The following is a 13,939-nucleotide window of genomic DNA, read 5'->3' as shown; positions in this document are numbered from 1 at the left end:
TGGCCATCAGGCAGGAAGTTTCAGTTACAGTGGAGCGTCGGGGAGGAGGAGGTAGTAGTCAGGGAGGAGGGGGCTCGGTTGCCGGGAGAAATAATGGCGTGAATGGGACTGACGGTTGGGTTGCCAATAAGCCGCTTTTGGGACGTTTTATCCGGGATAACTACAGAAAGAGATCATGTCTTCGTCACATGGGTAGCTTGAAGTTCCTACGCTGTGTTTACGGAGTTACACCAGAACTCTTCGCATGGCAACATGGCAAATGTTAAAGTTGCCATTCGAGTTCGTCCCCTCACTGCAAGGTAAGCCTCTTCAGGCTGGACTTACAGTCTAACATTGTTGTTTTGTATTGAAACTAATTATATATAAATGGCCGACGGGATGTCAACAGTAAGCAGTGCGTGTTGTTGGAACTGTCTTGTGACAGTGTTACCAACCAAGGGAATTGTCCTTGTGGGCAGCGGTGGAAAAGGTACTCAAATATTTTACTTAGTAGAACAGTTAAAAAATATTTGAGTACCTTTTCCACCGCTGCCCACAGTTAGTTCTACTAGAACTATCCTGTTATTACAAGTAAAAGTCCGGAATTCAAAATGTACTTTTGAGTAAAAGTACAAAAGTGTTGGTATCAAAATGTACTTAAAGCACCAAAAGTAGAAACTACTCATTATGAAGACTGTCCAATTTTCAAATGTATAAAAATCTCGGCTATCTTCAAATGACCCAAATGTATACAGGGCTGAAGTTGTTTTAATAATAATCAAAAAATCCACAAAGTAACTAGTAACTCAAGTTTTCAAATAGTTGCCAGTAAAAGTACAATATTTGCCTCTGAGATGTAGTGGAGTAGAAGTAAAAGTACTGAAAATTGGAAATACTCCAGCAAAGTAAAAAAAAAATACTCAAGATTGTACTTTAGTACAGTACTTGAGTAAATGTATTTATAGTTACTTTTTAAACCACTGCTTGTGGGCGCTGCGCTGACGATGAAGTCGCACTCCCCACCGACTCCCGTGCATTATTCTTTATCTTGTCGTGAAGGAAGGTAATTGTTATTGTAGGCTAAAGTGCTACAGCATAACGCACTGTTATCAACTCTAAACACACTCTCCAACTCATTGAAGAGAAGATGAATTAAAGAGGCACATGGTGAAACACCGACAGCAACTGTAGCTGTCAGTATAAGGCAGTGGTTCTCAAACTTTTTCATGTCAAGGACCCCCAAATTGACACTTATTAGCCCGCGGACCCCCATTTCAAAAGATATGCCAGGGACCCCCATAAGAGAAGATTTTTTTTTACGGCTCTAGCAGTGATTCTCAACCATTTTAATTTCAAGGACCCCCAGTTTGACATGCATTAGGGCTACAGACCACCATTTAATGGCATTTCTATCACTTGGACCACAATTTATATTGTAACATCTATGTCAATTTAACTCTGAGAGTGTACAAATGGCACCAAATGGATCCCTGTTAGGGTCCATTTGGTGCCTAATCTATCATTTAGCTGGGGACCCCCTGGAACTCCCTCAAGGACCCCACTTTGAGAACCAATGGTATAAGGAGAGAGGAGAGGGGGGGGGTTACTAATGATGGAAACCAATATTTAGGTATACCTCTAATATTAATAATAAAGCTGCACACATTTCCCCATTATCTGATCTAGCAGATAACAGATGGAGAATTTAGAGGTGATTGCAAAACATTTTGACTATAATATCTTTATTGCTTTTGGTTGACAATTCACCTTTTGTTTAACAACAAAAACCTGAGGAGAAAAATCCCCCATTTTACAGTGCTGTAAAATTCGATGTTGAAGTAGCACAACAACACAGGGAGGCAGTAAAGTCAGCAAGTCCCACTGGAGCACCCCCACTATGTTTAGGCCAAATTACTACAGCATGTTGAGTTAAAGGTCTTTAGGGGAGTCAGAGGTTGGAGATATACTACATACTATATGGCATTAATTTGAACTATGTACTGTATTGCTGGCTATTTTGCTCATGTAATTAATCTAAAAGCTACTACAGAATGCCAAAATGTTCAAGCTACAGTATGAAGGACCAGAAAATAATTAATTTAGACCGTCTTCCTGACATTTTGCAATACATAAGTACTCTCTTATACCTGATGTTCACTGTCATGGAAATCTATGGTTCCTGCCTGGCTGGTCTGGATGCATTACATATTCAGAAAACAACCTTCTGTGTCACTGAGATAACAGTAAAGAGAGCCCAGTCAGCCGTGTTTGTCAATAGGCCTGGCATAAGTATGCAGTCTTTTGTTTCAGTGTTCAGCTGACCAATAGCCTACAGCGGTCATAACTGAATGGATAGTGTGGCCGTCTGGGGAAACAGAAGGCCCCTGGTTCGTGTCCTGGCCTGGCTGTGTGTGTCCCTGAGCAATACGCTTAACCACTAACTACTCATACGCTCATCATGACCATCTGATTCTGAGCAGTCATCAGCTGGGTGAAGTTGAAATTGAACTTCTCCTGCGGGACTAACAACAATCTCCCTTCCCTTTACTGTATGGAATAGGAGGAATATGGACCTCTCAAAAGAGCGGGCAGGTCCCACATGAGCTAAAAACATGTCAAACCAATTGTAAAAGTGCTCTATTTTGGTTTGTATCAAAACAAAGTTTTAGGGGTTTTACCATTTTCCATGGAAAATGGTAAAACCAGAGAATGCAAGGGGGTTGATGCACCAACCACCCCCCTTGCATTTCTCTTCTCCTTCATGTTGATGAGAGCCTGGTTAGAGATTGAAGGCTGTGGTTTAGGGCAGGGCCAGTGGCAGAATGAAACCCGCAGGGAAAGGCACACGATTACGACAGCCTCCTCGTCTGCTGCGTGCTGCAAACTGAGACCATCAAAGTGCTGAGTGTTGCGTGATGTTGCACGCCGTGGTAGCATTTCACCATTATTATCACCCTTGGACATTTAAATTCACTCTGCTTCAGCCTGAGAGGCTTCCTCCAGTTTCACTCTGTTGCATCAGATGTGCCTTGTTCAGCAGCTGGGCTGCATACAGCTGGCCCTGTTCCTCTCTCACACATGCATGCGCTTGCGCGCACACTATGGTTCTGGAAAGGGTTCAAACTGCCTCATGAGTGTGTGTGGGGCTGTTTTCATTTGAATCCGAACTGGTCAACACTGCACACAACTGTCGATTTGCCGGTTTAATGGGCTTGCGACACACACACACACACACACACACACACACACACACACACACACACACACACACACACACACACACACACACACACACACACACACACACACACACACACACACACACACACACAAAAGACACACAAAAGACACATTGTTGCAACTGTCATGTGATGGCCCAATTTCATATTATCAAATGAGCTCGAATTGATCTGAACTTGTCTGCATACTCCCTTAACCAGAAGAACAATAACGAATGATAAGTAGCCTAATCTTTGTTAGATATGGTTGTACTTTCAAGACAAATCTAAATTTGTGAGAAGGTGATTTGTGTCTGTATCTCAGACACTAAACTACTGAAGGTGTCTCATAGATGTTTGGTCGGATCTACAATATGTGTTTACAGTATGTTTTCACCATCTGGTCTTTCCTTTCACCAACATTCATCACTTTACATTACTTTTCCTAATATGGATATGTGTTAACATGGATGCGTATTGAGAGATGAGTTAAGAAAAGCTGTCATCCCTTTCTTGTCCACAGGGAGAGTTTGGATGGAGGGAAGCTGGCTGTACAGGTGGAGGACAAGTTTGTTAGGATCCGAAATGTGAAGGTGAGTGCTTTGCAGGAATACAGACCAACAACACACACTTCCAATAGGTGTTTGTGGATGTGTTCTTGTGTGCATGTCTGTGATTTTGTGTGTACAGATACTGTGTGTGTGTGTGTTGTATGGGTGCATTCCCTTGTTTATGGGATCAGATATGTGCATGCATGTGCCTGTGTCTGTGCACAAACATCTGTGATTTGAGTTTCAGTGAGAGTGAGTCTGTGATTGTGTTTACACGTTTAGTTTTTTTGGTGTGGGGTGTATAGGTCCCAGTGAGGTGGGTGCATTCAGTTTATCTCACTGACAGGATGTTTACAGTCTTGGATTGGCCACTTCCTGCTTTATTCCTCTGGCGTTTATTGTAAATGTGTTGAGCCTGTCCTCACACACACAGTTGGACCGACGGACGCTCCCCATCAGACACACGCACTGGCACTGACTGCAGCACACACAAAAGCACAAACAACAGCAAATCACTAACAAGATACTCCAGATACACGAAATACGAGCCTCCCTTTGTAACAAAGAGCATTTTAGGAAGGACCTTTTGAAGCTCTGAAATGTCACAAAAGATAATTAGTAATGAGCTAAACAATCCTTAAAGCTAAATAAAGTGCTTTAGAAAGAGAACTGCATTCCTAGAATGTCATCCTCCACCTTTGGTGCTGAGCCAAACTGCAAAAGTAGCTACATTCAGGAACCTGAAGATGACCGCAAGGTCAAAACATAGTTTTTGCTGCTGTTTAATAAAGTTTTGGAGCATCTAAAGTGAGTTGCGAGCCCTTCCTTTTGTCAAACTTCATTCACCACGTTTACATTCAATACCTTAAAGCATCTTCTAAGATAGCTGTTGCTTCATAAATGTGCATTGTGCTTTTTTAGATTATTTATATGTGATGAAAAAATCTCCAAGTATCTGTTACCAATTATAACAAGTTATAATCTTTTTTTTATTAACAAAGGCACACTGTTGCAGTTTCAACACCTTCAGTGTTGATGTCAGAGTATTTAGAAATCAGGCAGCTTCAGTAGATGACTGAGTAGCTTGTGATTTGTTGAAGCCACATTGTTCTAGTTTGTATGCTGCTGCAACAGAGTGGCGCCTGCTACCGTCTCTGAATAACTACCAGGGAAAATGCTGTTATTCTAAAGAAAGAAATATGTTATGATTTATATTAGGAACGAATTCCTTTGATAGTTTCTACGATTGGAGTGGTTTCTTTGAGCACACTCAGAGAAATTTTATGCGGTTGCATTTGGCAATAAACTGCTGCAAGTATTGCTACTGCATCATTTTCTTTGAGTGTATCACTTATGGATATATTTGTAAATGATGTATGTACATGTTCTGAGCGATTTCAGAAGAGTAAATGCACTTTTTTGTTGCTTTCTCATTGCTACAAAAAGTAATTTGGTTTATTCTGCTCAAGTGTTTACCACACACACACACACACACACACACACACACACACACACACACACACACACCACACACACACACACACACACACACACACACACACACACACAGGAAAAAGACCAGCTTCTTGTATTGTTTACATTTGGCTCTTTTTTTACACACTGTTGTATGGAGAGAAAGCAGACAAAGGGACGAGCAGGAAGTCACTTCAAAATGATGGTGACAGTTGAGCCACATATGGCCTCCTTCTGTCGGGGAGTGGGATCAACACGCTGTGGTTCTGGCAGGTCCCACTCCCATGGGAATCATTATTTATGGAAAATGGGACACTTTTGTAGTAATTCAAGACAGAGAGAAGAGGGATTTCTGGAGGACAATAAACTACAGGGATACTAACACCAAGACACATATTATATTATAATTGTATTGAACTGAGCAAGAGGTGAAATGTGAAAAGATAAAGATAAACGATGTATGCAAGTGAGAGATTATACAAATCTAGCTGACTACGCTCAGGATGATTAGTCTCTTTCAAGGATTCACTTGTACATGTTCCAACTTAAGATGATGTACTAAAAGCAGCCAAACATTTTGGCTCTGCTGCCTTCTTCAGTGGCTGTGTATCTGTCTCTTTTACTGAGAGCACTAACAGGGCATTGTTGCTCTTAGCTAAATCTGTGTGCCACAAGGCCATTGTTGAGTATCATAACAGTACTTAGGGGCTAAAGAAACGGGTGAAAAGGTCAGTTAATTGTGTGTGAGGAATTGATACCGAGGCTGCAGACAGAAAAGTAAAAGTTAACGTTGACGGACATGCTGGGTGCAGACACAATTTGAGTCATCAGTTTAGCCTAGTCAGTTTAATACGAGAGGGTGAACACAGTGATTATAAAGTGATGCTCAGTGGCTGTAAGCCTAATGTTGTCCTAAGCAACAGCTCTGCCTGGGCATGTCTTACCATGGTAGGTACCAATACCATCATAGTGAACAGGAGAAGAGGGTGATTAGTGTTAACCCAGTGAGGTCGATAATGTACTGAATGCTTCAATGCTTGTAATGAATGGAAAAAGCTTGTCTGAAATTCAAGTCCACACTCCACAGCAGTGCCATATTACCAGAAGAAGGCCTGGATAAGATCTAATGCAAATTTACGGTTTTATTTGTTTACTAACCATGCTGTTTGTCAAATGTCCATACTTAAGTACAATATAGTCGCTACTGAATGAATGAATAATTTATTTAAGTGTCATGCCACCTCGTGGCCCATCCCTCCTGGGATTATATGACACCTTTTCAGACATCTACAATATTCAAAATAAAACAATTTATACACTGGTTACCGGTATTGCTGATCATGTACAACAGGATACTAGCTACACAATGCACACAGTATGGTATATTGTACGCTATTGTGTTACTAAAGCCTGATTTATGCTTCGGCGACAAAGTGTTGTATGACATGTCACTCAACAAAGATAATGTATTTTCAGCATGACAAGTCAGAAGTCAGCACTTTTTGCATTTTTAAAATACATTATTATTTTGTATGGTCTTGACCTGCTCTATTATGTAAAGTGTCATGAGATGGCACTAATCACAATAAATTACATTGACTTCACTTGACTTTGTCGCCGAAAGCATAAATTAGCCTTAACACTGCCGCTGATCCCATGTACTTGGTGAGTATCAGCACTTAATCTTTTGACGCTGGTCATTAACCCAATTCAAAACAATGAAGTGTCTAAGAAAACTCAGCATTAAAATAAATTGTGATTGATCCCCAAGATTTCGTGTCTCTCTCCCCAACTCTCCCTAGCTGGATGGACGTACAGACGGCGCTGTAGATTCCAGGGACAAGCTTCTAGAGTTTGGTTTTGACTACTGCTACTGGTCAGCTGACCCCGCAGATCCCCGCTATGCCTCACAAGAGGAGGTAAGACACTTGTACTGTACATTATGTTATGTTACATCACATCACTCTATTCCCTTATTATAGATGGAAGGGTGGATGGATAGGCAAATGGTTTGTTTGTTGGTTGGTTGGTTGGATGGAAAGATTGTTGGCAAATAGATTGGTCCACATAGAAACATTAGTCTGTATATTATATTATACTTGTTCAATAAAATTATCAATCAATCAAATATCTTACTTTCAAAAGCACAAAGCTGGGGACAGTAGGAGCTGCTGCTACAGGCGGCCACTTGTGTGGTGCCAGGATGTTTGCTGTTGTCATGCTATGGTCCGTGCCCTGGACAAGGGTGTAGGCTGTGTGCATGCATGTGCGTGCCAGGCCAACGTCTAAACACTGGTCAGGACTCTACATTGGGCAGTCACAATCTCCGAGTACCAAAGGACAATGAGCCAAAAGGAAATGCTGTCCTTGAAGACAAACCACAACAAGACGGTTGTTTGTGCGCGTGCGCTGCGTGTGTGTTTTTGTATTTTTTTCCTTTACAGATGGTCACTTAGGGGATTGGATATCACTCCATCTGTTACCCAGAAGTCTCTGTGCCTCAGCCCTGCACGGTCATAGGCAGCTGTGTCTGTGCTGTGATTGGATGATTAGATCTCTTTAGTGATGTTCTGATTGGAGGTTGCTGCTGGAACCGAAGAAGGGGCCCCGGCTGCCCAAACCAAATTAAGAGGAAGGGTCCTGCCTGATCATAATTATTGCAGGAAGAACATTTGAAAATGTATTCATGTTGACAGCCCTAAAATAGCTCTCATTGTCTTTTCGTTCTTATTCTTTTGTTTCCTGTACGACACAATAGCTGCGTCATTGGCTTTACATTATTTCTATGTTACTGTCTTTGTTTATGGAGATCCACTCCCTGCCGATCCCGTCAGGACTGACCTTCCTCCTCTCTGAGCCGTTCTTTGTATGTGTTGGTGAAAGACTGGGCTGTGACTACAACCTACACACAAACGCAGAGAAAGACACAGTACAGCACTTATCTCCTCTCTCTCTCTCTCTGGCTCTGTCAGTCTCTCTGCCCCGGTTCTCAGCCTCCATCCTTGGCTGAGTCCAGTGTCCAGTCAGAAGGGCCTGGCGGCCACAGAATACATTCCACTGGTGATGCAGGGGGTGGTGTGTGTGTGTGTGTGTGTGTGTGTGTGTGTGTGTGTGTGTGTGTGTGTGTGTGTGTGTGTGTGTGTGTGTGTGTGTGTGTGTGTGTGTGTGTGTGTGTGTGTGTGTGTGTGTGTGTGTGTGTGTGTGTGTGTGTGTGTGTGTGTGTGTGTGTGTGTGTGTGTGTGTGTGTGTGTGTGATATATATATATTGGGGGAGGGGTTAATACAAACCAGAGCCACTCTGACCTATTTTTCCCGGCCCGGATGTCAATAAACTGGTCTCATGATTGTGGAATCTGGTCGATGGCCTCGTCAGACAACATGTGTGATTGAACATCACAGTTGAAAACATTTAGATGAACTGCTGGGTGAATGCGTGTCTTTGGTTTGCTCTGTCATCTGAAGAATGGTCAGATATGGAGCAGCGAATATCATCTCCAGCACATGCTTTAGATATATTAATTAAGACTTATTTTGGTTGGTCACCTTTTCTCCTAAATATCTTTTCGTACTATATTTTGCACTATATTTTGCCTATCTTTTGTCTCAGAGCTCTGAGACACTTGATCTGGGTTCTCTTCCGGTAAAGTCCCTATGGGGCAGAGACAATCTGAGGCTGTGGTGGAACGAAACACGGGGATCTGGATCTTAACGTGTGCTTTTCCAGTCCAGTGCTATCCCACCACACCCAGTAAGCTCCTCTGAGACCATGGCCTCATAGCCCCCCATGCACTGTACCTCCCCTCCCAGCCCTCTCCTTCCATCTCCCCCTGCTGCCTCCGCGCTGTCTGGCAAAGCCCATGCATCACTGATACTATACATACATACTATATACTGTATGTTCTCCAGCAGGGAGTCGTCTGCATATGGTCGACCCTTATTTAAACAGAAATAAGAAAGGGATGTTTAACGTGGATCCTGGTGTCTTTGAACTATGGTTTGGAAGCCAAAATAGGGCTGTGTGTTGCTGTTACTGGTGGGCCCCCCACATGACAAGGTCTTTATGACTGTGGTTCCAGGGCTCAAAGATAGCTGTAATTTCTCACTCGGGACGCAGGCTGAGCTTGTATCTCTGTTATGGGAGAGAGTAGATTGTGGAAAGAGAGAAGGCCGGGGAGAGCTGTGTTAGGTGAGACGAGGTACTCTAAGATGTTGGAACAGCACAGCCGCAGTCTATAATGGAAGCCAGCTGTTGAGTTAACACGCTGGAGAAGTGGGGGCTATTTGTCTAAACACGCTGCCTTTTTGCCAGGCAGATATCGTTTTAATGTATTACAGCATTTTCCACTATTTAATCAACGCAGCAGCACTTCACTGCTGTCATTGGCTACGGGGGAAAGGGAAACGAAAAAGAGGGGGAAAGAGGACAGGGTTTAGATAGATGAAGAGAAAAGGGAATGGAGAGAGAGAGAGCGAGCGAGGGAATAAATGGAGACCAGGCGGAGAGAATTCCATGTTTGGAGGGGGGAGGGAAAGGCAAGGGGGGGTTCACTGACCACCCCCCACCACCACCCCAACCCTCGCCTGCCAAATTCACAGCTGCCTCACTTAAGTCATTTCTTGCCGTTACATTTCAGCGGAAAGACGTCACTGTCAGGGGTTCAGTTTGCAGCACAATGCTGGTGTTTTATTACCAAACGCAGTCAGTCAGCTTTCCTCCCCCTTTTTTCTTTTTCTCCTCCTCCACACTTTCTCTCTCCCCTCTCGCTCTCTCTCCGTGTCTCTCTGCCCTTGTTAATAACAGTGCGTGTGCGTGATTTGATTATGCTCTGGGTGGATCTGGGTCTGTGTGTCAGCAGTGCTGTTCTAGATCTAGACTGACTGAGGGGGAAGAATAGTCTCTCTGTATGGGAAGGAATCCCCCCAATCGCTCACTCGGGAGCATTTAATCCCTTTCACACACATTGGTCAGGGCTGGTCTGAGACCCAGCCTGGGTCCCATTGGCCACAGACGGGACAGTGAGCCGCAGTGCTGTCGACACAGAAATATGAAATATAGCCCATATGGAGGCAGGTAGGGCACCTGTGATTTACATGCGTGGAGAGGTGCTGCATAGCTGAGCATGGGAGCGGGAGGAATGTTACAAGCACAGGAATTATGTGTGTGTGTGTGTGAGAATGTTTGGGTAGGCCTTACTGCATCAGGACAAATTGGGTACCATAGGCTCAATTAAGCTGTCAGTCACCGAAAAAAATGAATCAGAATGACTAATTGTCAATATGTTCTGCCGCTCCTTATATAAAGCCCATGCGACAAAACAACCCCACCCATCTGGCACCAGGGTTAGCAAGAAATGTTTTCTATTTGCACAATGAACAGCGTCTGCAGATATGCCTACAATGTGACACAGGTCTGCTGCAGTAGTATGCGTTGCACTGATTTATCGCCCGGTGATGGAGCCTATACCGCTAGTAGTACAGTGCCCTATGGATGCCAGATGAGAAGGCTGGAGAACTCATTCCCTGCCGTCCATAAAGACTGTAACATTCAGTCGTGTGTGTGTGTGTGTGTGTGTGTGTGTGTGTGTGTGTGTGTGTGTGTGTGTGTGTGTGTGTGTGTGTGTGTGTGTGTGTGTGTGTGTGTGTGTGTGTGTGTGTGTGTGTGTGTGTGTGTGTGTGTGTGTGTGTGTGTGTGTGTGTGTGTGTGTGTGTGTGTGTGTGTGTGTGTGTGTGTGTGTGTGTGTGTGTGTGTGTGTGTGCGTGCGTGTGTGTGCGCGCTCTGCTCTGCCTTGGCTGCTTTAACTAGTATTGTGGGCGGAGCATCAAAAATCCTCCAAAGGCTCTTTCCAGATATGTTTTTTATTTATTTGTTTAAAGTCCAGTCGTTGCCCCGGGGGGTGTGTGTGTGTGTGGGGGGGCCTTGGGACTGCACTGGAACCATGCCCTTTTATTCTCTATCACCCCCCTCCCTCTTGTCTCCCTCTCTCTCTCTCTCTCTCTCTCTCTCTCTCTCTCTCTCCCCCCCCATGTGTAGGCAGGCCCTGAATAATGAAGAGCGGCCTGTCTTTCTCTCTGCTCCCCCCTCTCCCCCCCATACATCACCTCTCTGGCCTTCCATGCAAATTTGACCTACAAATTCTGCAAATGTGTGACAAATGATTGCGCTGTTGAACTTTCAGCCAAACAACTTCCTCTCTTGTCTGTTGCTGCTCATGATTCGGTCTCCCAGACTCCCTTTCTGTCTATATGTCTGTCTGTCTGTCTGCTCTCCCCCTGTCGCTCTCTTCCCCTCAGACTTCACCTGTATCCAGGGCTGTCACAATTACAAATTTAAGTTGACGATTAATTATCACTCAAATAATTGCGATTAACGATTTAATTGTGTTTCTGTCGTTGAAAATTAATGGAACATTATGAATAAAAATGACATTTCTGTTTGGCTTTTAGCTTTCGTAAACAAAAGTTGCACAGGGCAGATATGACAAATAACACATATTTAATTACTTTATACTTAAAAATAAACATTAATAGTGGAAATAGCCGATCTATAAGCTCAAAACGCATCGCATCACGACGCGTTTTGAGCTTACAGATCTGCTATTTCCACTATTTTTGACATTTTTGTGAAAATATATGACTTTTTAACATGGAATTGATTATGACGATTATGACGATTATGCAAAAATAATTGCGATTATATAAAATAATTGCGATTAGACAATTGTGTAATAATTGTGACAGGCCTACCTGTATCACTCCTTAGTCCTTTGACACTGACTATTTCGCTTGTAGAAAGTTAGGACGAGTCGAGGATCTGTCCATTGACATTTCTTTCCCATTTGTAAACGCATAATATTAAGCATGCAGCTTTGCTGAGGGACCGGCTGTGGTGTTTGTGTAGCCCAGTTCGAAAGCGTGGGACGGAAACTGGGTGACCTTAGGCTCCTCTTTCAGCTGAGAGGCTGAATGAGAAGTTTTTTTTTTGTAGCTTTTGGAATCAATAACTCAATTCAGGAATTGTACCTTATTGGTATAAAGTGCAATTAATTATATATTCTGCAGTGTCTTCCATTTGGAATGAGAGACGGAAAGAGAAAGAGATGCATTTCTTTTCTCTTCGGATTGAAGTCTTTGTGCAGCTGTTGGGTCTGTTCCACAGAGCAGGAAAGAGATAAACTCCTCTGGAACGACAAGGCTGTTGCCTTTTTTCTTTGCAGTCGCTTTAAATCAGTAAGCTTCTTAAACTGGCACTAAATACAATTCAAAGTATCACAATCTCTAGTCCTGGCCTGGGACAGGGATGAGAAGGAATCAGAATGAGCAAGCCTGTAGCTGTTTTTGCATGGCTGCTGGCTGTTTTTTATTTGACAGTCTCCTTGTATCCTCAATCATATTCTATTCCTGGACATAAAGAAGGAGAGACAAGTTTGGATGTTTTTGGTCAGAGAAACTTTTCAACAGTATGACCATTGCCTTTGCAATCATTTCAATTTCAAGCTTATTGACACAATGTACTTTACACTTCAGCATAAGGGGGCGGGGGGGAGAGAAAGTGAGAGAGGGAAAGAGAGAGAGAGCCCTGTAGTTACTGTATGTACATTAATCTCAGATGGAGCACAGAGAAGCAGATGAAGTTTATTTCTTGGCAGTCGCTACATTTCAATAAGTTTTATTGGCATGAAACACACTTCAGTGTATGTTGAAGTCTATTCTCTTTGAACTGTAAGAGGGAGGGAGAGCTAGAAAGAGTGCAGCCCTCTTTCTGCATGGCTGTTGGCCGTCTTTTCCTTCTAAATATTCAGTGGCTAGGCCCTATAACAGATTTATTCTAATCTTCAGAGACTCCCTCCCACTGAGTGAAGTTGTGGAGGTTAAATGAATCTGGGTCCGCTTGGTGACGTCAAGGCTGGAGAGGGCAGTGAATGGGGAGCTGATGTTTTCAAATGTGGTGAGGTCTTAACGCTGCTTGGCTAGCCTGCAGCAACTGACGTCACACAGACACGCACACACTTAGGCACAACACACACACACACACACTTTTACAAGCAGACCTGCATTTACAGCAACGCATGCACGCACGCATGCACGCACGCACGCACACACACACACACACACACACACACACACACACACACACACACACACACACACACACACACACACACACACACACACACACACACACACACACACACACACACACACACACACACACACACACACACACACACACACACACACGTAAATATAGTCCTCCAGGGCTTAGTGTAGAGCAGGCCACATAAAACCAGACCAGCAACTTAAGTCCTCAACAGCCAATGATTAGAGGCCTAAACCTATTACTAAGACATTAAACTCTCTCTCTTTCTCTCTCTCCTAACTTTTTGTTGCTCCCTCTCCTTCCTTGTCTTTTTTTTCTGTACCACTCTCTCTCTTTCTCCCTCTCCCTTCAGACCCCCACAGACCTAAGACCAGCCTCGTTCTGTACAACCGGTGAAACACTGTGTTTATCAGATATTTGACACAGGACTCAGCTGTTTCCTTGTTTATCAGCAGACGTCATGGTCCTTAGAGAGTTCTGTTTAAAAATGACCCACTTCTGCTACAACACAGACATTTTGTCTGGACAAGTGTCCTTGCTCTGACTCAAGTTTTGTATGGCAACTGCTTTTTCTGTCTGTCAGTTTATGTGTCTCTGTTTGTGGCTTTTCATATCTCACT

The 13,939-nt window shown here is 43.5% G+C and overlaps 1 protein-coding gene across 1 annotated transcript in view; it reads left to right on the top strand.

Moving 5' to 3' along the window:
* Window positions 1–67: 67 nt before the first annotated feature.
* Window positions 68–13,939, top strand: part of LOC308074756 (stAR-related lipid transfer protein 9-like) — a gene marked incomplete at its 3' end in the record, with an annotated part of 34,771 nt that continues 20,899 nt past the window's right edge. Inside the window, exons 1-3 of the mRNA XM_080414257.1 lie at window positions 68–299; window positions 3,721–3,790; window positions 7,024–7,140. Of these exons, the coding sequence (XP_080270383.1) occupies window positions 253–299; window positions 3,721–3,790; window positions 7,024–7,140 (234 nt within the window). The 5' untranslated portion in view covers window positions 68–252. The remainder of the gene's footprint in view (window positions 300–3,720; window positions 3,791–7,023; window positions 7,141–13,939) is intronic.

The sequence above is a fragment of the Gymnoscopelus braueri genome, assembly GCF_963280865.1.
Source record: "Gymnoscopelus braueri genome assembly, chromosome: 19".
In the NCBI taxonomy this organism is placed as follows: domain Eukaryota; kingdom Metazoa; phylum Chordata; class Actinopteri; order Myctophiformes; family Myctophidae; genus Gymnoscopelus; species Gymnoscopelus braueri.
Note: the sequence above shows the minus strand (reverse complement) of the source record. Positions and strands in the feature narration are given on the sequence as shown.